This window comes from Muntiacus reevesi, chromosome 2 (genome assembly GCF_963930625.1).
Source record: "Muntiacus reevesi chromosome 2, mMunRee1.1, whole genome shotgun sequence".
Taxonomy (NCBI): Eukaryota; Metazoa; Chordata; class Mammalia; order Artiodactyla; family Cervidae; genus Muntiacus; species Muntiacus reevesi.
Genome location: NC_089250.1, coordinates 51073370 through 51098469, shown reverse-complemented (window position 1 = coordinate 51098469; position 25100 = coordinate 51073370). Strand labels below are relative to the sequence as shown.

The 25100-nt window shown below is 50.7% G+C and overlaps 1 protein-coding gene across 3 annotated transcripts in view; it reads left to right on the top strand.

Annotated features, from left to right (window-relative positions):
* The first annotated feature begins 3754 nt into the window (after window positions 1–3754).
* Window positions 3755–25100, top strand: part of EBF4 (EBF family member 4) — a 55164-nt gene continuing 33818 nt past the window's right edge. For 2 of the 3 annotated variants that reach the window (XM_065921562.1, XM_065921561.1), the window contains exons 1-7: window positions 3758–4104; window positions 4608–4729; window positions 16016–16172; window positions 16409–16472; window positions 16642–16697; window positions 18199–18272; window positions 19219–19287. In XM_065921562.1, the coding sequence (XP_065777634.1) occupies window positions 3811–4104; window positions 4608–4729; window positions 16016–16172; window positions 16409–16472; window positions 16642–16697; window positions 18199–18272; window positions 19219–19287 (836 nt within the window). In that variant the 5' untranslated portion in view covers window positions 3758–3810. Of the gene's footprint in view, window positions 4105–4607; window positions 4730–16015; window positions 16173–16408; window positions 16473–16641; window positions 16698–18198; window positions 18273–19218; window positions 19288–25100 lie in introns of all 3 variants that reach the window. The other variant, XR_010661460.1, reaches the window with a different exon arrangement.

The window sequence follows — 25100 nt, the reverse complement described above, 5'->3', positions numbered from 1 at the left end:
GTACTTTTATCATTATATAAGACTGAATAACTCAGCCTCAGTGTGGGCAATAGAATGATGAATCATCCTAAGGTCAAATAACACATGTAGTGCAGGTTTCCCTAGAGCAGTTGAAGAGACCTCAGGAGACAGCAGAGAGGAAGGTTAAGAGCTGGGGCATGCCCACCAGGAAGCCTTTTGTTATGGCCCTAGCCATTTTTGTTTCTTCCTAGAACTATGTGAACAGTCACATCTAGTGCATGCTTTAGTTTTTAAATTCTTCCTATATTTTAATTCCCATCAGGGAAGGGAAGTTGACATGAAGTGGATCCAAGTGCTGAACTAATACTCTGGAGCCTCCAGGGGGCGCTATGGCCCAACACAGTCTGGTCAAGGGCACTTCTGCCTAAAACACCACTTTGGATTTGTTTGCTACGGTGCTGCACTCTAACTTTTAGAGAAAGGAGGGGGTTCTCCAGATTTTTAAAATATTGTTTTAAGGCCCATGCCTATAGGAAAAAGCCCAAGCTCCTCAGCATGGAATCCTAAGCACAAGTGTGATGTTCCAGGTGCTAAAAGCTAGTTTGAAGCAAGTGCTACAAACCCACTCTGCTAGTCTTTACAGATGGTGATCCTCTGCCCCAGACTGCTTCTCTCCTCTCAGGCTCAGGCCCTTCTGTGCTGGTCTGAGTACTTGCACCTGCATCTCTTCCAGCAGCCCAGGTCACTCTGGAGTGACACTGAGAATTTACACATCTCCCACCACCACACTGTGGTACTCATAAGGATATGGCCTGTGTTTTAGGCTTTGCTTATCATCAAGCACCAGGCACATGACAAGAGCCCTCTCTGTGGGATGAGCACAAATGTCCATGATGGAGAAGGATGAGGTGAGAGGCTCTGGGCTGGTGGTCTATGGTGAGCCTCTGCCTGGGCCAGGAAGACATTCTCTGTCGATTTGGGCTTGTTCAACGCCTAGCCAGGACACACCAGGCCAGAATGTGGGGAAAGAGGCATAAATGTCTTGGCCATCGGGTCAAAGGCAAGATGATTTCTGGGCCGGGAACTAAGAGAAATGAAATCTTAAAGGGAAGGTTCTCTGGCAGCCTTGGATCAGTATCTTCCATCACCACCACCCCTCTAGCTCTCTGTGAAGACAGCTACAACAGGCCCTCAAAGCCCTTTCTCATGAAGCCTCAACAGTTTGAGAGAATTTTGTCAAAGGAACTAAGATAACCAATACAAAATAAAAACAAAGAGTTCCAAGAAACAGACTTTCTGAATCTAAAGCAGAAATACCTAATTCTGACTCCAAAAACTGACCCAGAATTTGCCCAGTGGTTTTCTACTTGCTGGGTCCAACTGGTACCCTCATCACCTAGGGCCACAGAGGAAGAGCTGGTTTGTGGGGAATGGGCATGAGTGTGGCCTGGGCATGTGGAGACGAAGTGGTCCCAACTCCAGCCTAAGGGCAGATCTACTTGGGAGAGGGTTGCTCCCTGGAAGAAGGAGCGCCCCTCCTCCCCATGGGTCAAGGCTAGCTCTGTCTTCACCAGTGGGTGTTCAGGGCCAACAGAAGCAGATGGAGGCCCACACTAGGACATCGTTTCCTCAAAGATGGCCTCTGAGACTATGGAAAAACCTGAGTTCTCCGAAAGAAGAAAGGGAGAAGGGAGCAGCACACAGCAGGCTGGGGCACACCCAGGGATAAGAGGAGAGATGGTATGCTTTGGTCATCAGGATGGCCTTCTCAAGTGTGTGAACAAGGCAGGTGCGCAGAGCCCAGTGCTGCACGGGGGTCAGAGGGCCTGAGGCAGAGAGAGGAACAAACAGCAGCAAAGCTGGAAGGGAGCCAGACTATGAGGGTTTCAAGAGTGGCTTGCTGGGTGCTGACAAGGCAGCCTTGGTGGAGTAAGCCTGTGGACTTTCTTAGAAACAGGAGGGGCACAAGTTGGAGGAGGAGGAGGCGGGGACAAAAGGAGGGTTCTTTTAAGAATGAGGAGGTCTGAGCAGAGGAAAGAAGGAGGATCAACAGTCAGACAGATCAGATGGAACAACATGAGGAGGTGCAGAAGGGACTGAGCCAAGAGGTCCCTAAGCCCACATGCTTCTCTGGGACAAAGAGGGAAAGAGGATGGGTGAGAAGACTGAGAAAGGAGGAAAAACATAGACAGCTGAGAAAGACAGCAGGATTCTGCCAAGATTCCCTGTAATCTCTCCAGTAAATAACAGGTAGGCTGTCTGCTGGAAATTTAGAGCCAGAAGCAGGTTTGAAGGTTGGGGAGAGGGTTGGAGCAAGGATGGAACAGCCTTGGGGGTTTCTCTAGAGCACTGCTTCTCAAGTGTAATGTGCATGCCAGTCACCTGGGATCATGGTAAAAAGTAGGTTCTGATTTAGCAGGTCTGGGCAAGGATTCTGCATTTCTAACAAGCTCTCACTAATGCTGAAGCTGCTGGTTGAAGGACCACATTGGGAAGAGCAAGGATTTAGAGTCAGATAAGGAGATGGAGAAAAAGACTGGCATTAAGAATTCATCTTCAGGGGAGACTAGCTTTGCTAATCTCACCTGGGGTAAAAATTGAGACTTTGAGAAGTCTGAGTGGGAGTGACAGCCCAGGCAGGTGAGGGAGCGTGGAGAGAGAGAGGTGGTAGAGGATAGAGGTCAGGAAAGGAGGTACAGGGGGAGGGATGTGTCTCTAGGGTGGTAGGAAGCTCAGCAGTGGCTCTGGACCTCATTTGGATCCTTATGGGGTGGACCACTAACTGCACATTTGGAAGCTCCCCAAAAGAGGATGGGAGTCAGCTGGGGCAGAAAAGAGATATTCCAGAGGTGTCTGAATGAAGCAGCAGGCTGGACAGGCCACCCCCCTGCTCTTCTGCCGGAAAGTGATGGACTCTTTCTGAGCTTGTTCAAAGCTTGGCCAGGACACACCAGGCCAAAATGTGGGGAGAAGGGTAGAAATGGCTCAGCCCTGGGGTCAAGGGTGAGATGATTTCTTGGCGGGGAACTAAGAGGCATGAAATCTAAGAGGGAAAATTCTCTGGCTGGGGAGCAAGAGGAAGTGAATCCTAACTCAGGATCCAACTCTCATCAAAACCTAAGAGGGGTTTGAAAGGCAGAGATTGGAAACGAGAATGCTTTAGTTTTAGGCAAGTCACGGACTGAACGAAGTGTGATGGGTGCAGCGACTGCGTTCTGCCCGTCTGGGGCCCAGCCTAAGGGAGAGAGGTTTGAGAGCCAGGCTGAGGTGAAACCGGGGTCAGGGAAAGGCGGGAAGGACGGCCCGGGAGAGCAAAGAACATCAAGAGTAAAAACTGGAAGGCGTCGAATTGAGCGGCAAGTGCAGGAACTGGGCGTCAGCGCCGAGAGTGCGGCGGGTACTTGGGAGACGAAGATAGCGGAGACCAAGCCCGGGCTTCGTCCAGTGGCGACCTAGAGGCGGCGGCGGATTCTGAACGCGGGGCCGCTCGCTCCTCCGGCTTCGGCCGGGCTCCCCCGCCGCGCAGGCCCGTGTGCTCCTTGCCTGGGCCTCCCGGGTCCACGCTGGTCCCTCCAGTCCCTTCCCGCGGCCTCGGGCAGGCCGCAGACCCCAGCGCCGGCGACCGACTCGCCAGGGTCCGCCCCGCCGCGGCGGCCCGGGCCCGGCCGCTCCTCCCCCGATGATGTCACGTCCCTGGCCGCCCCTCGGCCGGCCGCGCCGCCCCGCCCCCGCCTCCCCCGGCCCCCAGTCCCCTGGGCCCGCCCGCTCCCGCCATCCCTCCTCCCGCCCGCGCTCCCTCCCTTCTGCTCCCGCTCCCCAGGGAGCGGCGGCGGCGGCGGCGGCGGCGGGATGGCCCGGGCCCGCGGCCAGGCCCCGGGGAGCGGCGGGCGGCGGCGGCCGCGGCGGGGCAGCGCGGGAACCGGGCCCCGGGGGGAGTCGGCCGGGCTGCTACTGCTGCTGCTCCAGGTGCTGCCGCCCGGGGCTGCGGCAGGGCCGGGGCGCCGGGGCACGCGGGGCGCCGGCGGCGTCTGCTGGCCCAGCGCTGCCCCTGCCTTTCCTCGGGACGCGCGGCTGCTGCTGTTTCTGCCGCCGCCACCGCCGCCGCCGCCGAGCTCCGCGCCCGCAGCCTCCTCCTCCCGGATGGTAATCAGCGCCCCGCGCCGGCGCCGCGGGCGGGCGGGCGAGCGGGGGGTGGGGGCGGCGAGGGGAAAGGGCGGGCAGCCCAGCGCCCCCGCCTCGCCTGAGGCAGTTCCCGGGGGCCTCGGGCCCCCCACCCCCTCCGACGACCGCGGCCCTGGGCAGCCGCCAGAGCGCGCCTCTGCGCGGACCGGCTGCCGGCTCCGCTCCCCGCCCTCCCCGCCCCGCGCGCAGTCCGCCCGCTGGCGCTCAGGCCGCGGGGAAATCCCTCCATCTCCCCGCCCCGCGCCCGGGGAGGGGAGGGGACAGCGCTCGCGGACCCGCTTTCTCCGAGGGAGCGCCCAGGAGGCTGGCGCGCACTGAGTGGCCGGGACGGGCGCTGCTTGCGCTCCTGCAGTCGCCGGGTGCCGTTAGGCGCGCGGAGCTAGGACGCCCCGCAGCCTCGGCGGGATCGGATCCCCGGCGGTGAGGGCGCCCACTGACTGCGCGCCCTTATGTTCCCTGCTCAGGACGCTCTGCCCCGCGGCGGGCTGAACCTGAAGGAGGAGCCGCTGCTGCCCGCGGGCCTGGGCTCGGTGCGCTCCTGGATGCAGGGCGCGGGCATCCTGGACGCTAGCACCGCGGCGCAGAGGTAAGCGTTCGGACGCGACCCGGCGCGCTCCGGTTGGACGGCTCCGCGCCGCCTTCGCTCAGCTTGCGGAACTGCTGGGCGAAGGGTTGGACGGAGCCCTAACTCTGCACTGTCCCAGCAAGCTCTTGCGCCCACCCTGCCCTGAGTGTCTGCTTCTTCCAGAGGATGGGGGGAGGGGGCAGCCGGGGCGGGGCTTCTGCCTCCACTCCTGGAAGTCCTGACTCTGATTTCTGACTGTCGCTCGCGTGCCCAGCGTGTCCGTGGCTCAAGAGGAGGAATTCTCCCGGCTCCCCGCAGTCCCCCAGCCACCAGTCGTCAAGGAATTGCTGGCCCTTCCTTCTCAGGGAGCTTAAGTGCCCCTCCTTGTCCAGTTCCACGGATCTCTGCCAGGAAAGGCACAAAACCCAGCCACCTTACTGCTTTCTCTAATCCCTCAGAGTTGGGAGGATGGGGGTGTGCGGGAGCCGGCGAAGCGGCTGCAGGCTGAAGAGTGGGGAAGAGATGAGGTGGGCAATCGGCTTGGTGGAATGATCGGGACTGAGGATGGGGCAGGTTCGCCAGGTGTTTTTCTGGTGGGTCCTACCCAAGGCAAGGGGTCCCTCGGAACCCAGCGCCCACGCCCATCTCCTCTGACTCCTCTGCAGGAGTCTGCGCAGGAGCCTGGGTGGGGGATGGACTCCTGGATTTAGAAAGGAAGTATAAAGGTTTATGGACCTGCCTTCCCCACCTCTCCCCCCACCAACACCTGGGCTCGGGGCTTTTTGTATCCCCAGTTGTGAACAAGGGGAGGGGAGGTTGGACATCCTACTTGGAGATCTCAGTGGCTGGGACTAAGGAGGTGGTGCCTCTGCAGACACCTGCGGCACATGGGAGCTGAACTTTCCAGAGGTCTGAGCAACTGCTTGTCCAGCTGCTGGAAAGGATTCTGCTGGGAGGTTTCAGGGCAGACTAGACCTGAACGCCAGCCACACATTCACATCCCCAGTCCTGTTCAGGGGATACCACCTCACCACCAACCCCAACCTAACCTCTTAACAGACACACACTTTGTTTCAAGTTCAAACTGAATGGTGTTCCTGCACTCCTGTCCTTTCATGACTGTCCAGAGGGGGCACTGGGGCTTCTCTACTGGGCTCACCTCTTCAGGAAGAGAAAGGATCTTGTCTTTGAATCAATTTCCATACTTTCGCTCATGATATAACTATATTCCAGGGGGAAAAAATGAAAATAGAAAACAAAAACCCCACCTCTCTAATACAACAAACTGTCAATATTTTCATGTATTTCCTTCCCATTGACATTTTTGTTTTCTTGTGTTATACATACAGTTCTGTATCCTGCTTGTTTTTCTGTTGGTTCTGGTCTTTCATTTAACTTGTGGTGGTTTAGTCACTAAGTCATGTCCAACTCTTGTGACCCCATGGACTGTAGCCTACCAGGCTCTTCTGTCTATGGGATTCTCCTGGCAAGAATACTGGAGTAGGTTGCCATTTCCTTCTCCAGGGGATCTTCCTGACCCAGGAATTGAACCCAGGTCCTGCATTGCAGGCAGATTCTTTACTGACTAAGCTATGAGGAAAGCCCTCATTTAATTTGAAGTGGTCAATTTCTTTTCTTTTTCTCCATCACTGGCTGTGTGGTGAGAGCTTGTAGGAGTGGATGGAGGGTTCCATTAGGGCCTCAGGGTTTATGGTTCCTATTTGTCTCTGACCTTCCGCTCTGACCCTGCCAGCAGGTTTGATGAGGAGGAAGCACTTGTATCCTGTGTAGGTTTAGGAAGTGTGGAGATGAGGCTCCTCCCACAAGATGGAGCATTAGCAGTGTTGTCTGCACATAGGGAAGAGGTCTTGAGTAAGGGGGACATGTCCAGTCTGAGTCCTCAGGGCCACATCACCAGGACTAAGAATGCCCACCCTCCCACCCCCAATTTGAAGAGAGGCATTTCTTCAGGCCTGACTGCTTATCTCTAAATCCAGAGACTTCTCTGTCTCAGAACACAGAGTGGGAGTCCCCACACCTTTGGTTGCCTCTGGGCGCCAAGGGGAGCAGGTGGGGGGGATACTCCTTTCTTACTCTTCCTAAGGTGCCATCATCTCACTGGTTGGCTCTTAATCCTTCATCAGTCCTTTGTTCGGGTCTTTTCATCCTAAAACCGCAATGACAGGAATTCCTTTCCCTGCCCTGACCTTCTTCTACCTCCACAGGCTCCACTCCCTCTGTCTCAGAAGAACTTGCCCTGGAACATTCCCTGCAAGGCTGCCTGGGGTCTGACAGCTGCCTTTGATGTGTTCTATGCCTTCACCCCACAGCCGCCTGTTTGTCAGGGCTTCTGGCTGGCCCTCCATATCCTATTCCTAATCACAGTGCCCACTGCCAGCTCTTAACCATGATACATACTCAATACAGAGATGTGCCCTCCAAGACTTTCCTCCCTGGCTTGAAGTTAACCTACCCCAGTGTATCACTTCAGCCTGCTAGTCCACTGCCCCAGCCTCTCACCACGCCCCCACAAAGCATCTGCCACACAGGGGGCCAAAGAAAATTTCCAAAGAACTTTTCTCTGATCGTGTCCCTCTCCAATTAAAAACTTCAGTGACCACGCCCCCCCCCCACCTCCCCAATTCCTCCCAGACACTCAGCATTCAAGGCCCATCACAGTCCGATCCCAAGCTTCCTCTCAGCCTCTGTGTGACACTCGGCATTCAACAATGTCTCCTGAAACAGTTCCTCTGCTCCCAGGACCCATTCACGCACTGGATATAATTTTACCACCTCTGGGCCCCTCCCCCCAGCACCTTCTCTCTCTCTGCCCTCTCACCCAGCCCAGGGGAGTAGTTCTAAGTGTTGTCTAAGGATGCTTGTTACAGGCCAGAGTCAGCTGTGCCCTGCTGTCCTGGACTTCCTTGCCTAGCCAGCCTACACCTTCCTTTAGAGCCTGGATGGTGTTCCTCGGCACCAGGATCGAGCAGTCGGGGGTAACGAGTATCTGCGGAAGGAAGCAGGAGTGTGTGTTAGAAGGTTACCAAGTCTGTTTTGGTTATAGTCCCCTGTTCACATTGGTGGTCCACCTGATCGCAGGAACCAGGTACTGGAACAGCTACTGCTGCCCAGCTTTGCAGCACCAAGGTTTTTCAGAAGATGGAGGAGGAGAAGGCCCAGAGCCTGCTAAAATCAGTGAGGGAGGATCTGCCAACAGGAAGGAAAGTTCTAGGTGAAACAGAGGTAGGAGAAAAGAGAGGCTGCATACCATGCCCTGGAGGTGATAGGGAAGGCTGGAGCATTGGGCTGGCAGGGTCTTCCCAGTGGGGAACTCTGCCCAAGAATCCCTGGCCATTGCCATGACCATCCCTCCCCTGGTCCAACAGGACTTTATCTCAGAGACCCATACCCCAGCCCTAGCCCACCTCTGGACTCCCCTGCAGACCCACAAGCTCTTGCTGGGGTGCTCAGCACAGAAGCAATTCAGTTCTCTCCTGGTGTGACTTCCAGCCTGGGTAGACTCCTGGAGGACCAAGGCTAGCCCTCCCCCGTGAGCTGGTCCCAGAACACTAGCAGCGCCCTGAAAGGAAAGCCAACTGGGGCTGCCTTTCCTGTAAGTAGCTGCAGGCTAGCCTCCCTGCTAGGAAATGCTTTTGTTTGCTTTAATAATTAATAGCCATTCCTCAGCCTGGGACCTGGCAGGCAGGCCTGTGGGTGGGTGGCGAGGGGGTGGGCAGAGAGAAGCAGGGTGTACTGTCTTTAGGTAGAAGCGAGAGCAAGAGGAAGCATGGGAGAACTAACTAGTGAGATTTGTTCCCCACCCCCTCCCCCAATCCAGGGGCCTTGGGGCTGAGAGAATTTCCTGGGGCAGGTAAGCAGAGGCCCTCTGGGATAGCGGGAGCAGGGGATATGAAGCAGCCCCAAAGCATCATCTCTACCTGGCCCTTCTAGACACAGGTCCTGGGCAGCTGCCTCTAGGCACCAGGTCCTCCTTCTGCCTGCACTATCCTAGGCTCTGGGCAGGGCTAGGCCAATAGATCTTGGCTGAGGCCAGGAATGCCAGGCCCAGCTTGATGATTATCAGCAGTCCCAGGGACCCAAGAGACGCCTGCAGGGAGAGCTGGGGCCAGTGGAATGCTTGGAGGAAGAGAGGCTACAGAGGAGAGGAATGGGAGACTTATGTAGTCACGCTAGGATGGGGGAAAGAAGAGCTGGATTTAGCAGAGACCTTAGGGAAGCTGAGACAAAGGATGAGATGCAGAAGATATACAGTTTTACTCCTTCTGCCTCTTGGGTGGAGGGGGATTAAAAAGGAGCCTCCCCTCACTGCTAATGACCTCAGGACTTCTCTCCATCACCCAGCATCCCAGATTCCAAGATAGATCAGGCCCAAGCCAAGGCACTGCTCAGAACTTTGGGCTGCCAAGGCAGGCAAGAGTTAGGATTTGGTAGAGGATGGGTAGGTGGGGAGACAGAAGGCCTGAGGGTGCCTCTGGGGGAGGGCCAGAGCTCCATTCTCAACCACTGTCTGTGGGGTTTGGGATGTTTGTTTTAAAATGCTCCTGCTAATAAAAAAGTTGGCTTAAAACTCAACATTCAAAAAACGAAGATCTTGGCATCTGGTCCCATCACTTCATGGTAAATAAATGGGGAAACAATGGAAACAGTGACAGACTTTATTTTCTTGGACTCCAAAATCACTGTAGATGGTGACTACAACCATGAAATTAAAAGATCCTTGCTCCTTGGAAGAAAAGCTCTGACCAACCTCGACAACATATTAAAAAGCAGAGACATTACTTTGCCAGCAAAGGTCCATCTAGTCAAAATTATGGTTTTTCCAATAGTCATATACAGATGTGAGAACTGGACCACAAAGAAGGCTGAGCGTGGAAGAATTGACACTTTTGAACTGTGGTGTTGGAGAAGACTCTTGAGAGTCCCTTGGACTGCAAGGAGATCAAACCAGTCAATCCTAAACGAAATCAACCCTGAATATTAATTGGAAGGACTGATGCTGAAGTTGAAACTCCAATAATTTGGCCACCTGATGTGAAGAACTGACCCATTGGAAAAGACCCTGATGCTGAGAAAGATTGAAGGCAGGAGGAAAAGGGGAAGACAGGATGAGATGGTTGGATGGCATCACCGACTCAATGGACATGAGTTTGAGCAAGTTCAGGAGTTGGTGATGGACAGGGAGGCCTGGCGTGTTGTAGTCCATGGGGTCATAAAGAGTCAGACACGACTGAGCAACTGAACTGAATAATAAGCATGTAATCAAGGCTGTAAAGGCATATGAACAGCCTTCTGAGTTGAGAGCAGGGACTGACTGCGAAGGAAGTATCATCTGTCCTAGACAGCTTTGGCAAAGTCCAGCTGCCATGAGAAGGGCCCTGGGGCCCTTCCTGTTCCGCCTCAAAAAGGAGCATCTCTAGGGACCCCTGGGTGCCCAAGCAATAGCAGCCAGACAACTCTGCAGCCCCCAGGTTTACATCCCTCTGTATTCCGAAGCACAGGTTACCTGAGTGACTCAGGCTGTAAAGATCAGGTTGCCCTCGGTGTCACCTTTAACCTGGATTCCCAGGGAAGGAAGCCCACACATCCCCACACTTGGATGTCCTCCAGCCAAAAAATGCCTGTGTTCCCCGAACTTTTCTGTCACAGTCTTCTTTAATTTGGGGGCTATTTCAGAACAGAAGATAGGAAGGAGATGAGTTGGCCCTGGTGGATATATGAAAATGAGCACTTTCTCCTCTCATATCCCAGCTCTTTAGTACAGGAGCAAAGACCTCACCACCTCAGCACACTCCGGGGTTGATAGGAAAGTGTTTTGAACATTTTGTTGAAAACAATCTTTTTAAGAAAGCAAGTGAAAGTCATTCAGTCATCTTTGACTCTTTGCAACCCCCTGGACTATACAGTCCATGGAATTCTCTAGGCCAGAATATAGGAGTGGGTAGCTTTTCCCTTCTCCAGGGATCTTTCTAACCCAGGGATTGAACCCAGGTCTCCTGTGCTGCAGGCGGCTTCTTTACCAGCTGAGCCACAAGGGAAGCCCTTAAGAAAGCGAGAAGATGTGTAAATCATTTTGGAATCCTACAAAAGTGGTTAATGTGGCTGTTTTCGTCACTCAGCCACGTTTATCCAGAAAAGGCACACATATGGCATGCTTTGTACACTAATCATGCTAAGTGAATGAGACGTTTCTGAATTATAGGCTCCAGCAGCACACAGAGCAGGTGAGGCATCTGCCAGGCTGCACTCAGGTGGAGTTCTGCAGGCTTCCATCACACCGCAGGCCCCTGGGTGGCTAGGAGTTGCTACCCAACCCCTGTCCCCTAGGGATCCTTAGGAAAGAGTCTGCTTCCTCTGCCAGCATTTGCCTCCTAAGACTTTCTTAGACCACCAGAGTCTGCTCTGCCCACCTGCACACCAGGCCAATCCCACTGAGAAGTGATACCCCAGAGGCCCTCAGCTAGTGACTGATGCCATTGGTGGATACAGACTTCAACTTTCTTGCCCAGCCCTCTGATGGGGTAGCTAAAGCACAAGTTCTGGGCTTGCTTCCAGGGCTCCCTGGGGGCTGAGCTACAGCTGCCCACCATGGTACCTCCCAGGTGATGCACCCAATAGGGCTGCCTTTCCTCCTCTGGTCACTCCACACCCCCACCAAGTTTTCCTGAAATCACCTCCCACATAAAGTATTTGCATCGGAATCCTTGTCTCAGGTTCTGCTTCTGGGGAAACCCAGATAAAACACTTGCCTCTCCAGACCTCCCAGGCTCTCCTGCCTCACTTCTTTCTTCTACATAATGGATTCCTATCAATAGACACCCTTGCAGTTTCTCCCCACACTGCAGTGAGGGTCTTGGGCAATCCCACTTTGGAGACCACAGAATCAGAGACCTTGGCCTTCATTCACATTTCCTGCCTCTAAGCTAGTGTAGGAACACACGTCTACTCCTAGGGTGCCCCAGCAGGCCTCTCCATGGCCTGGGTCTATCATCTGAGTTATTTGAGCGTATTTCTATATTTCTTTCTTTCCATTCTTTAATCTTGGTTTGTTTCCTCATTACAAGAGCATCAGCTCTTCCCAAGGGGAGAAGAGCAAGAGTCTCCCCCTCCCTCCGTCTCCCTTTGGGGCTTGCAGCTCTGCTCAGGGACGCTGATTGGTCACCTGCTGCATGGGCAGGGAGGCAGTGCAGCTGCCTGGGGGAACCAGGAGAAGGAAGGCACAGTCCAGACTGACCTGCATCCCGCACTTAGCCGCCGTGCTAATTATGCCATTCTCTGTGTTCATAGGAAATGTGAGGATATTTCTGTTTGTTTGTTTTTAAAGGGATGACACATAGGCTTCCTTCTTTTTTTTTTAAATTTTGTTTGTTTTTTGCCTGCTCTATATCTTTGTTGCTGCTCTTGGGCTTTCTCTATTTGCGACAAGCAGGGAGTACTCTTCAGTTGCAGTGCTCAGGCTTATTGTGATGGCTTCTCTCACTGGGGAGCACAGACTCTAGAGTGCACGGACTTCCATAGTTGCAGCACATGGGCTTAGTAGTTGTGACGCACAGGCTGAGTTGCCCCATGGCATGTGGGATCTTCCTGGACCGAGGATTGAACCCCTGTTCCCTGCATTGACAGGCAGATGCTTTACCACTGGAGCACCAGGAATGTCCCATAAGGATTTCTTTAAACCAAAGTCCTTTCTATTTCACCTTGGTCTTCTCACTTGTCCCGCAGGGGTATGAACAGAGTAAACTGGAGACATTTGTAGACCAGGAGCAGTTCTGGATGTGCAAGCAGGGGTCTTGCCCATTCTGCCGTCCTCTCTTGGTCTGCTGGGTCAGTCTGTTACTCATATTTTTCTGCTGTCATTCATGATAGTGATCCCTGTCCCAGAACTGTAAGCTATCCACCTTGTCCCGTTGCTTTGCCTGAATGTGTGTGACTCTGTGCCTTAATGCTTCCACTAATTGAGGTGGAGCATGGAGGGTGATGCTGGGCTACCTCAAGGGAAGTGGGATTGAGCCTGATCCCACAGTGGGGTAGGTCAGTGCAGCCCCTCGATGGACACTGGTTCACAGACCCCAGGCAGGGGTACCTGCTCCCTTCCCTCTTGGGTCCCCCGAGCCTCTCTCCCTGGGAATCCCCTCCTGCTGAGAGGGCAGGCCCTATGAAGGAAGCCTGGCTTAAGGCCTAGGGCAGACTTCCCAGCTCTGGTCCTTAGGAGCCTGGCAGGAACCAGCAGGTAGCCGAGACCCAGGACTGACTGGTATTTGCCAAGAGGGATGGATGGGAAAGGAGGCTTAGCATCAGTGATTGACGCTTGGCCTGGGAAGTGCAGGAGTGGCTGTGTAGATAGGGTATGTTGCATAGACATGGGATTGTGTTCTTGCCCAGCCTCCACCCCCGCTCTTGTCAGGCCTCTTTCTTTCTCTACCCCATCTCCCTACAGTCTGAGAGCCTTCCAGCACGTTTTCTGGGCCAGATGATGGAATAAAGGGTAGAGTGATCTGGGATGGCTTCCCAGTCCACCCTCTTCTGGCCTTATGTCCCCCTAGGTGGTCCTGGAACCTCTCTTTAAGCTGGTCCTGGGTGGGAGAGGGGGCAGAGGAAGGAGTCAGGGTTACCGCCACCTCTAGTATATTCATTAACAGTAATCAGGGACCTGCTGCGATCGAAGTTCTTCAGGCTTCCCTGCCTCCTGGCAAGTGGAAAGCAGGACAGTCAAGGCCTGGACATGAAAGGACAGTAAGCCTGAGGCAGAAGAGAAGGGAGGGACACTGAAGGAGGGAGGAGGATGATCTTGGAGGAAGGAACATGTAGAAATAACTTTTGGTGGGGAAGAGAAAGTATTGGTGGCCCCCTCCTCATCTTGATCAGCCTCTCACTTCAGTATACTGGGCCTTCCCTGCCTGCAGCGTCTTCTAAGCCCTGCCTGACTTCAGAGCCTCCTGGTGGCCTTTGGTCATGTTTCCCAAACCACATCCCCCAAGCAAGACCTGTCACTTTTGCCTCCAAAATCAGCATTTCATATGGACCACTGAGGCTCCCAAGCAGGCTTTCAGGAGGAGGAACAATTTTCATTCTATTGGTTATGTATTTCCTATAATCTATATAAGTAAAAATACAGTAAGCTTCTCAAGCTCGTGACATTTCAGATATTACAGCTTTGCATGAAGCCAAGTAAGAATAAGTCGATTTACAATTATATGAAGAAAAATATTAAGCATTGTTGAGTATGGCAGAGGTCATCACAGTGGCATGTCCAGGATGGACTCTGGTCTAAATGGCTCTCAAAACAGTTCCACCATCCTCACCTCTGCATCCCTGCAGTGGCCTCCCACTTTCAACACCCTGGGCACTCCCTGCCTGCATCATCTTCTAAGCCCTGCCTGACTTCAGAACCTCTTGGAGGCCTTTAGTCATGTTTCCCAAACTACATGCCTCCACCAAAATGCTCCGTAGTCAAGTAAGCATGGTATGTTGGTAATCTATTACCACGTTAAAAAAAAATTATTCCCAAACTCAGTGACATAAAACAACATTCATTATCTCACAATTTCTTAAAGTTAGAAACCAGGAAGCAGTGTGGCTGGGTAGTTCTGGCTCAGGGTTTCTTATGAGGCTTCAGTCATCTGAAGGCTTGCCTAGGGCTGGTGGATCTTGCCCAGCTGATCAGTTAGTGCCGGCTGTTGGCAGGAGGGTTCAGTTCTTCTCCATGTGGACCTTCCGTAGGACTGCTTGAGTATCCTCACAGCACGGCAGCCAGCTTCGCCCGAGTCACTGATTGTTTAGGGCAGGAGCCATGTATCTTGTATGACCTAACCTTGGAAATCATACACTATCACTTGTGCCAGATTCTACTGGCCATAGAGACCAATCCTGACAGTGCAGGAGGGACTGTGCAAGGATCTGAGCTCCAGGAGGCAGGGGTCATGGGAACCACCTTGGAGGCTGGTTGCCACACATGGGGAGCCCTGGCCTGAGCGAGTCAAAAAGAGTCCCTTCCTGGAGGGTGTCCCAAGGATGCCCCCCCCCCGCCCCCCGCACACACACACTCATGAGTATTCCATGAAGCCACATTTCCCAGCAGTTGTGGCTATAGCACTCCTTTATAGAAAGAAGATCTGGAGCCATGAAAGAGCTAAAGAAAACATTTTGGAAGACCTTGACCCAGAGAAGAAAGTCTAAACTCCATGGCCTGGTTTTTGTGTGCCTACATGGTCTAGCACTTCCAATACAAACCTTTTCTCTCCTCACTTCACACTTTGAAACCTGTGGTCCAGTGACACTCACACCTACAGCCATTTCTTATGCTATTAGTTCTGCCTTTTTGCCTCCTGCCCTTGTTGAACTCCTATTCACTCCTCAAAGACCAGCGGGAAAGCCACCATCTCTGTGAAGTCTTCCCTTCCTCTGACACAGACTTAATTTTTTCTTCCTTAATTTTATTGTTTTTTATGTAGGAACATTTCTTAGGGGGTACTCACCACTCTGTCTCATGTTGAGTAAGCTATCTGTATCTGTCTTCTCTCCCCTTCCAGGAGTTTCAGTCTGGCCCGTCATGGTGCCATGTGGCCAGTGCTTAATACATCATTGGGGCTCAGGAAATATTTGATAAATTGGGCCTTGGTTCTCCTACTTGTGCTCTAACCCTGGCTTTGTTTCTGGGGCTGGTTTCTGATGAGACAAGAGAAAGCAAGACCACACCACAAGATGCTTCTGCCCAAGGGAGCCAGTGGTGTCTTCCCCATACACCTGAGGAGGACTTTTCCACCGTCGGCCATAGCCCAGAGTCCAGGCTGGGCAGTCTAGTGCCCTGAGCCAGTTCAGTGTCTCTGAGTGTCTGATGGACTTCATCTCTCAGGCAATGCCATAGGCTCATGCACACAGCCGTGAACTAGGGTACAGTGAGGTATTCATTCCAAAACCTCCCAGCTGCCCCTTGAGGCCCTAAAGGGCAGTCACAGGAGCCTCAGGTCAGTAAGATGTGTTGCTCAGATCAGTAAGATGTGTTCATTTGGTTTTATGGACCAGCTTCCAAAATGTAGGGCCCAGAGAAAAGTCTAGGAAGGAGTCTGCCAGGGATACCCCCCGAGGTGCTGCTTATGTCCACGGGAGCAGGTTCAGTGATCTCAGCACTGGGAGGCCACTGTCTGGAACTGAGATGGCCCTGTCAAGGGCGGCATGGGCCCGTCCAGTGTAACTCTTGTCATGGCAGAGCCGAGTCCTGGTCAGAGGTGATGGGTGTCTTTCTGAAGAGCACTCACTTCCGGTGGTTTCCAGCAGCTTTCCTCCCCACAGTGGTGTGGGCCTGGCACGAGCACACTTTGAGAAGCAGCCCCCTTCCAACCTCAGGAAATCCAACTTCTTCCACTTCGTGCTGGCCATGTATGACCGGCAGGGGCAGCCGGTGGAGGTGGAGCGCACGGCCTTCATCGACTTTGTGGAGAAGGACCGAGTGAGAGGCTTGTGGGCTCACCGGGAAGGAAGAGGGTGGGGTGGCGGGGGTGGGGGGTTTTCAGGGAACCCCTTCCCACTGGAACAGATGACGGATAGGCCTTGGAGGAGTGGAGAAGGGGGTGGTGAACGGATGGGAGAGGAGAGGGAGGAGGTTTGGGTGGGGGAGAGGGGAGGAGGGGAGTGGCTGTAGGATCCCTGGGAGCACCGAGCATCCTCCCTATCTTGTCCCTGCAGGAGCCTGGGGCGGAGAAGACAAACAACGGGATCCATTACCGCCTCCGGCTGGTATATAACAACGGTGAGTAAAGCCCATCACCCATGGGGTACCACAGCACCATGTGACACATGGTACCCCACTGTCAGAGTGGAGGGGGCCTGGCTCCAGCTGGGAAGGGTGTGGAGTATGTTGTCATCAGAAGCCACAGGAGCTCCCTAAATAACAGACCTCTCTGCCTTTCCACCCTCAGGTCTTCGGACAGAACAGGATCTCTACGTGCGTCTCATCGACTCCATGTCCAAGCAGGTGAGCCAGCCACCATCTCCCCTGAGATCTGAACAAGCATCTTTGTCACTGCCTCCGCATCCCCCGTGCGCTTTATCCTCCCCAGTCTAGCTCCGCACTGTCCACAGGAGGAGGATGTGTGGCTTCTGTCCTCTAGACAAGAAAAAGACATTTTCACAAAGACTTTGCTCTTGGGTCCTGTTATCTAGAAGTTCAGCCTAGATGGAGGTTCAGGTGGGTTTATTGAGGAAGAGGGAAGAAGATCTCAGAAGGGGACTGGGGAGAAGCAAGACAGAGCAGGGCATGCTCAGCAAGGATGTGGTGTCAGCTGGAGTCTAGATTCAGCCTGATCCGCTAGAGGAGGAACGGCACCAAGTTGTTGCCCCTTGAGGGAAGGAGGCCAAGATTCTGTCCCCTGTATTGGTCAATTACTGGCTGGGGACCACTCCCAAGGGAAGTATGTAACCTTCCAGACATTTTCAGGGGAAGCAACTCTTATCTGTTGAGAGCAGTTCTCAAGAGAAAGCCCTTAGCAGCTAACACAGGGATGGGTGCCTTGGTCCAGCACTGGGTGGGGCCCCAGAGCTTCCAACACTGGCCCTCAGCACCTTGCTGATTTGAAAAGACAAAAGGAGGAGGCTCGGGGCTAGCCAGAGGAGTGCCGGGCAACTGAAACCTGAGTCAGCGCTCATGGACTGTGCAGCCTTAGGCTTTTCTGAACTCTGTGTGCTGGTAAGGAACAGGGCTGAGTCTCAGATGTGAAAATCAGGGGCCTGAACTGGAGGTGGAGGCTTGGGCTTTCCCACACAGACAGGCTTCCAGCAGCCTCCACCCAATCCCAGGGAAGAGGAAGAAGTGGTGCGTTTCTAGGATGCCTGTGGTCACTATGGTCTGGGAGGCAGACTGGGAAGTGGCAAAGTGGGATTGTATGGCCGACAAGCATGGAAGAGGTTGGACAGTGTCCACAGAGAAAGAGACCCACAAATGAGGGATGACTGGGAGGCCCAGACGTTTTAAATTGGAAGCCAAATGAGCGTTCGGGAAGCTTACTCCTTGCTTCAAGGCCAAGGAGAGGCTGGGGACTGGTTGAGGGGTCAGGGGCTGATCCAACAGTCCCAGAGGAAGCCTCTGGCCTGGCCTGCAGCAATGACCGGGATGGGGAGTGTGGCCCAGGAGCTGGCGGGAGAGCCTGGAGGGACGATGCTTGTGAGAACCGGGGAGGCTGGAGCATGTGCCTGGTCTTGGTCAGGGTGGTCGGTGGACCTCCCTGCCCCAGGGCAGAACTGGCTCCAGAAAGTACTGCTTGTGGACAGACAGACTCTGTAGACCTCACCCCATTCTTCCCCATTCTGATGGCGGTGCCGGTTTGGGAAGCTCGGTTCCCAGCTCCTGCTTTGCACTCCTGGGCCCCCAGAGAGAGTTGGAGGGCATACTCTTCTCTGGGAGGAGGGCCCACCTGCCCCTCACCTGGCCTCGAGAGGAGCCTCCTTCCCCCCAAGCTCATGCACTTCTCCTTCCCCAGGCCATCATCTACGAGGGGCAGGACAAGAACCCCGAAATGTGCCGTGTGCTGCTCACTCATGAGATCATGTGCAGGTGAGAAGGGCTGGGGCGCTGGCACTGGCCTCTTGGCCCAACCCCCTCCGCACTGATCCCCAGGGAAGCCTGGTGGGGGGAGGTGATGAGGAAAGAGTCAGGTCCCTGGGCACAGTGCTGGCTGAGGAGAGGGTCCTTGAGGCCCCATTAGCTTGGCCTGTTTATGTGGCTTCTCTGACTGTTTTTGCAAGAAAGGCCTCCTGCTGCTCCTGGGAAGCTTAACTAATAAAGCTCTGGAGAGGGCTCGCTGGGAGGTGGGGGCAGGGCCTGGGCCTCTTGGATTAGCTCCAGAGCTGAAGGAGGAAACTTTTCTGCCTCTTATATGACCTTCAGGGCACCCCCTGGGCAGGCAGGATGGGGAAGGAGGAGCAGGGCTCTTGGTTCCCCTTCCCATTACCCCAGATCTTGGTGTTTCTAGACAAGGGCTCCCCAGGATGTGTCAGTCGGACAAGGTCGTCCTAAGCAACTCCTCACACATGGAAAAAATAGTGTTCAAAAATCTCGTTGGAACAGTGGCTACCCTTGGGAAGGGCAGTGACCAGGATGGGGCTTCTGGGATGCTGGTCACATGGTATTTCTTGGTCTGGTTACATGAGTGAGCTCACTTTGTGAAAATTCATGTGATGCATGCTTACAATTGGAGCTCTTTTCTATATGTATTAAAAGGGTACAGAGAGAGTAGATGGTCAGCATTCCACCCTTTCCTGGATCTTCCAGGAGCAGCATGCCTTTGGGACAAGGGTTTCCTGGCCAGCCTTATCCCCAGGGCTGGGTTCTGGGAGTGAGCCCTTCTGGCCCAGGGATTCCACACTCAGAGACCGGACATCAGCTTCCTCACCCCAGAGCCACACACACACACATACACACACGCGCGCACACAAACACACCCCACACTAATCTCCCTCTCCTTCTTTCCTCCTTTCCTCCCTCCTCACCCTTCCTTCAGCCGATGCTGTGACCGGAAGAGCTGTGGCAACCGGAATGAGACGCCCTCAGACCCCGTCATCATTGACAGGTACAGGCCAGGGGAGGAGGGCCTGGCAGCTTGCGAGGTCAGGGCAGGCTGGAACCAGCCACAGAGCACAGTGCCTCCCACCACCCTTTGGTGGCTCTGAGCAAGAGTAACGGTCCCCCGAGTGAAGCCCCTGGTGGCAGACTTTCTGAGTCTGAACTTAGGAGTTGTGCTTCCTGAGGGAAGAAGCCAGAGAGGACAGGGGTGGGAGGTGGTAGAGGATGCCACGGCCGGAGGAGCTAACAGGGACTGGCAGGGAAAGTGGGCTCTGGTCCTGGTGCCTCCTCTAACTTCTCTGTTCATTTCCTTTGTTAGAAAAATAGGGAAATACTTGGTGAGTTTCAGTCATAGTATTGTAGAGGCGATGCATGTGAAAATGCATTATTTCTTTCTGAATAGGAAATATATATATAAGGTACAAAATTCAAAAGATAACACAAAAGAGTAAATAATGAAAAGTAAGTCTGCCCTACCCCTACATATAGCATATTGTACACAATCTTTTGTATTTAATACTTACCTTTTTAATTTGTAACAATATATTAATATCTTAGAACTCATTCCATATTGGAACTAAACCCTGCCTTGTTTTCCTTTTAATAGATAAATCATTCACAGTGTACTAAAATTCAACTTTAAAAGGGTTGACAGCAAAGTCTTCCACCTCTGCCTCTGACTCATCCATTACCCTCCAAATAAGCAAGCATTGTCACCAGCTTCATGAGTATCCTTCCTGAGGTAGCCTGTGCAAGAAAATGCAGACACAAACAGTCTCCTCATTCTTTTTTTGCTTCTGCAAAATATTCAATTGTATGGATGGGCCATAATTTCTTTAGTGTCTATTGCTGGACATTTTGGCTGTTTTCATTCTTCTTCAGGGATAAAATATGCTGTAGTGAATTACTTTGTCCATGTGTCACTTAGCACATGTGTGCATTTATTTGAAGGATATTACTAGAAGCAGAATTTCTGGGTCAAAGGAGATATACATTTGTACTTTTGATAGTTATTGCCAATTTGTCCTCAGTAGCAATTATACCAATTGATATTCATACCAGCTATTTTGAGAATGCCTGTTGCTATAGTCTAGAGATGCAGAACCAGCAAAGAAGACTAAGAAGCAGCTGCAGTAAAGTGGAAGGAAAGTCAGGGGAATAGAGTCCCAGAAGCCCAGCTAGAAAAATTTTCCCCAAAGAAGGCTATAGTCAACTGCATCAAATGCTGCTCATGGAGATGATAAAAATAATAAGAATTAACCATTAGATTTAGCAATGTGGGGGACACTGGTGACCTCAACAGGAGCTATTTTGGTGGCAAAAGGGGCAGAATTCTGATAGGAGTATGTCTAAGAGAGAATGAGAGGAGACGCTAGAAACAGTGACCAGAGGAACTCTGGACTTTCACCCTAAAGGGATCAAAGAAACAGGGTGGTGGCAGGAGCACAGTGTAAGGCTAAGAAAAAAATATAGCTTGTTCAGATGCTAATGACAAAAATCCAGTAGGAAATGGAAAATTATGATGCCAGGGTTAGAAGGGAGAATCGCTGAAGCAATGTCCTCTAGTCAGCAAAGGGCATGGTGTCTCCTGCATAGGTGGAGGACTGGTTTTACCTGGGAGCACAGTTATCCATGGAGACAGCAGGGAAGACAGAGAATCTGGGCATGGAAGTGGATAAATGGATATATCCAACATAGGAGCTTGCAGACATCCTTCTTCTCAGTGAAATAGGAAACAAGGTCAACAGTTGAGGGTGAGGATGGAGAGGGAGACACTAGGGCATGAAATAGTTGTCAGGAGAGTGAGGGGACTATGGAAATGTTCTGTGATTGCTAAGTGGCACTAAGGGCCCACCTGAGATATGTTCATAAATTTATTTATTTATTTAAAAAATTTATTCACTTTGGGCCTCACCACACAGCTTGTGGGATCTTAGTTCCCCAACCAGCAGCTGAACCTGGGGCCATGACAGTGAAAGTACCGAGTCCTAACCACTGGATCACCAGGGAATTCCCTATGGTCATGAATTTTTTATTTGTTCATTTATATTTATTTTTGGTTGCACTGGGTCTTTGTTGCTGCATGCAGGCTTTCTCTAGTTGTGGAGAGCAGGGTCTATTCCCTCGTGGTGTACAGGCTTCTCATTGCAGTGGCTTCTCTTGTAGAACAGGGGCTTTGGTAGTTGCTGCAGCGGGCTCAGTAGCTGCGACTTGCTAGCTCTAGAGCATGCAGGCTTCAGTAGCTGTGGCACATGGGCTCAGTAGTTGCAGCGCCCAGGTTTAGTTGCTCCCTTGCATGTGGAATCGTCCCAGACCAGGGACTGAACCTGCATTGGCAGGTGGATTCCTATCCGCTGCACCCCTAGGGAAGTCCTGTGGTTATAAATTCAGTGAGCCTTTTCCCCAGCTCTGCTGAGCCACAGGAGTGCAGGTGCAGAACAGGTGAGTGGTTGCATATAGCCAGAGTTAGAAGTTTGCTATGTGAATACAATGAAAGGAGAGGGCAAGAGAGTAAAAAGTGTAAGCAAAGGGTATTTACAAAAATAGAACAAGGAATTTAAGCTCAAAAAGGAGAGGAGTATGGGTGAGTGAAGAGAAAGGATGATGAATGGAGCATAGGTTCTGATGGGACCAAAGAATTATTGGAGTTGAGGTACTAGAAGTGGGTGGAGCTGGTGGTTAAGGAGTAGGTTGCCTGTAGGTAGGATTATTTGGAAATTCTGTTTATTGGTGATGTGTGGCCAGGGGAGTGTAGAAGCAAGTTCAGTAGAGGAGGGATACAAAAAGAGTAGAGAGAAGAATCTGTTGGAAGAATTATGTATTTACCTTGACACTGAAATCACCAGGAATTATGATTGATTTTAACAATTCTTTATAGATCCTATAGATCCTAGATACTGATCATTTGTCATAAGTAGTTGCCTCACTATGTTTTCCAAAGTAGTGGTACCATTTTATGTTTCCCACCAGCAGTGTATGAGAGTTGTAATTCCTCTACATTCTCATCAGCATAAGAATGATCTCTCTTTTTAATGTTACCCATTCTAATAGATGTATAGTCATATTGCATTATGGTTTTAATTTGCATATTCCTAATGACTAATGATGTTGAACATCTTTCCATGTGCTTATTTGCCATTCTTTTTTTTTTTTTTTTTTTTTGGGTGAAGTATTTGGGTTATTTTTTAATTACTGAGTGGGAGTTCTTTATATACTGTGGAAAAAATTAGATAAATATTTTACAAAAAATTTTTCCCAGACTTCCCCAGTGGTCCAGTGGTTAAGAATCCTCCTGCCAATGCAGGGAACATGAGTTCGATCCCTGGTCTGGGAAGATTTCACATGCTGCAGGGCATCTAAGCCCATGCACGACAGCTACTGAACCTGTGTGCCTCAACCAATGAATCCGGTGCATCCGAGAGCCTCGTGTTCTGCAACGAGAAGCCACCACAGTAAGAAGCCCACATACTACAACTAGAGAGTAGCCCCTGCTGGCCATATGCAGCAATGAAAACTCAGCACAGCCAAAGATGAATTAATTTTTAAATATTTCCCAACCCATAGCTAGTCTTTTCATTCTCTTATCAGTTATTTTTTTCAATTAGTTAATGAATTAATTTTTGGCTGTGCCGGGCCTTCGTTACTGCCCAGGTTTTTCTCTAGTTGCAGCAAGCAGGGGTTTCTCTCAAGTTGGGGTGTGCAGGCTTCTCATTGCAGTGGCTTCTCTTGCGGGAGAGCACGGGCTCTAAGGGGTGTGGACTCAGTAGTTGAGGTTCTGGGGCTCTAGAGCACAGGCTCAGGAGCTTTGGCGCACTAGCTTAGTTGCTCCATGGCATGAGGGATCTTCCTGCATCAGAGACTGAACCCATGTCTCCTGCATTGGCAGATGGATTCTTTACCAGCGAGCCATCAGGGAAGCCCTCTTAACAGTGTTTTTGAAAAACACAGGTTTTTAATTTTGATAAGGTCCAATTTATACATTTTTTCCTCTGTGTATTGTGTTTTTGTTGTCATAGCTAAAAATCTTCAGCTAGGTCACAGAAAAGTTCCCCTTTCTTCTATAAGTTTTGTTGCTTTGGGTTTTTTGTTTAGGTGTAGGATCCACTTTGAGTTAATTTTTGTAAATATGAGAGATATAGAATCAAGACATTTTGTTGTTTTGCTATATATATATATATATATATTCACTTGTTCCAGTAATATTTCTTTTAAACTTTGTAAAAAAAAATCAATTGTTTATTTATATGTGGAGTTATTTCTGGACTCTCTATTCTGTTCCATCAATTCCTTACTCTACCTTTTATGCTAATACTACATTGTTTTGATTACTGTTACTTTATAATAATTCTTGAAATAAGGTAATATAAGTCCTCCAACTTTGTTTCTTCATTGCAACTTTTTCCTTTGCATTTCTATATGAATTTGGGCATCAACTTGTTAATTTCTACAAAAAATCCCATTGAGCTATTGATTGGTACTACTTTGAATCTAAAAAATCAATTTGGAGAAAATGACATCTTAACAATATTGAGTCTTCCAACCAATGAACATTTTCCTCTATCTCTCTCATAAATATTTTATAGTCTTTAGAGTACAGATCTTTCACATTGCTTGTTCAGATTTATCCCATATTATTTGTTTGTTTTGATGCTATTGTAAATGCTGTTTTAAGTTTCAATTTCCAATGGTTTATTTATGGCACACATAAATATGAATTTTTATGTAAGTAATTCTGTAGTCTGCAGCCTTGCTAAACTCACTTATTAGTTCTAGTAGCTTTTTAAAGAATCCAACAGATTATCTTTATAGACAACATGTCATCTGCAAATAAAGACACTTTTATTTATTTATTTCCAATATGGATGCCTTTTATTTATCTTTCTTGCCTGATTGTACTGGTTAGAACTTCCAGTACAGTGTTGATAGTAGCAGTGGAAAGGATGGATATTTATCTTGCTCCTGATATTAGGTGAAACATACTCAGTCTTTAGCCCTTATGTATGTTTGGTCTGTATGTGTGTGTGTGTAGCTGTAGGTTTTTCATAGATGCCTTTGTCAGATTGAGGAAGTTCTCTACTATCTTTCATTATTGAGAGGTTTGTTTTTTTTTAATCAGAAATCAATATTAGACTTTTGTCAGGGGCTTTCTCCACATCTATTAAGATGATCTTGTTTGTTTTTTTAGTTTAATATGATGAATTACATCAATTTGTTTTCTGATGAGCCTGCATTTTCAAGATAAGCCTCACTTAGTCATGGTTTATTATCTTTTTAATATATTGTTGGATTTGATTTAATAAAATTTTGTTTAGAGTCTTTACATGTTCATGATGAACAGTTGTCTCTGATTTTCTTTTTTGTTTGTCTTTTTTTTCTCTTTTTAAAAACTTTTCAAATTTTATATTGGGGTATAGCCAATCAGCAAACAATGTTGTGATAGTTTCAGGTGAGCAGCAAAGGGACTCAGCCATTCAAATACAAGTATCCATCCTTCCCCAAACTCCTCTCCCATCCAGGCTGCCATATAACATTGTTCCATGTGCTATACAGCGGTTCCTTGTTGGTTATCCATTTTGAATATACCAGTATGCACATGTCCATCCCAAACTCCCTAAGTATCCCTTCCCCTGATCCTCCCTCCTCTCCTCCCAGCAACCATAAGTTTGTTCTTTAAGTCTGTGACTCTGCTTCTGTTTTGTATATAAGCTCATTTGTATCATTTCTTTTTGGAGTCCACATATAAATGATAGCATGTGATATTTCTCCTTCTCTGTCCTACTTCACTCATATGACACTGTCTATGTTGCTGAAAATGGCATT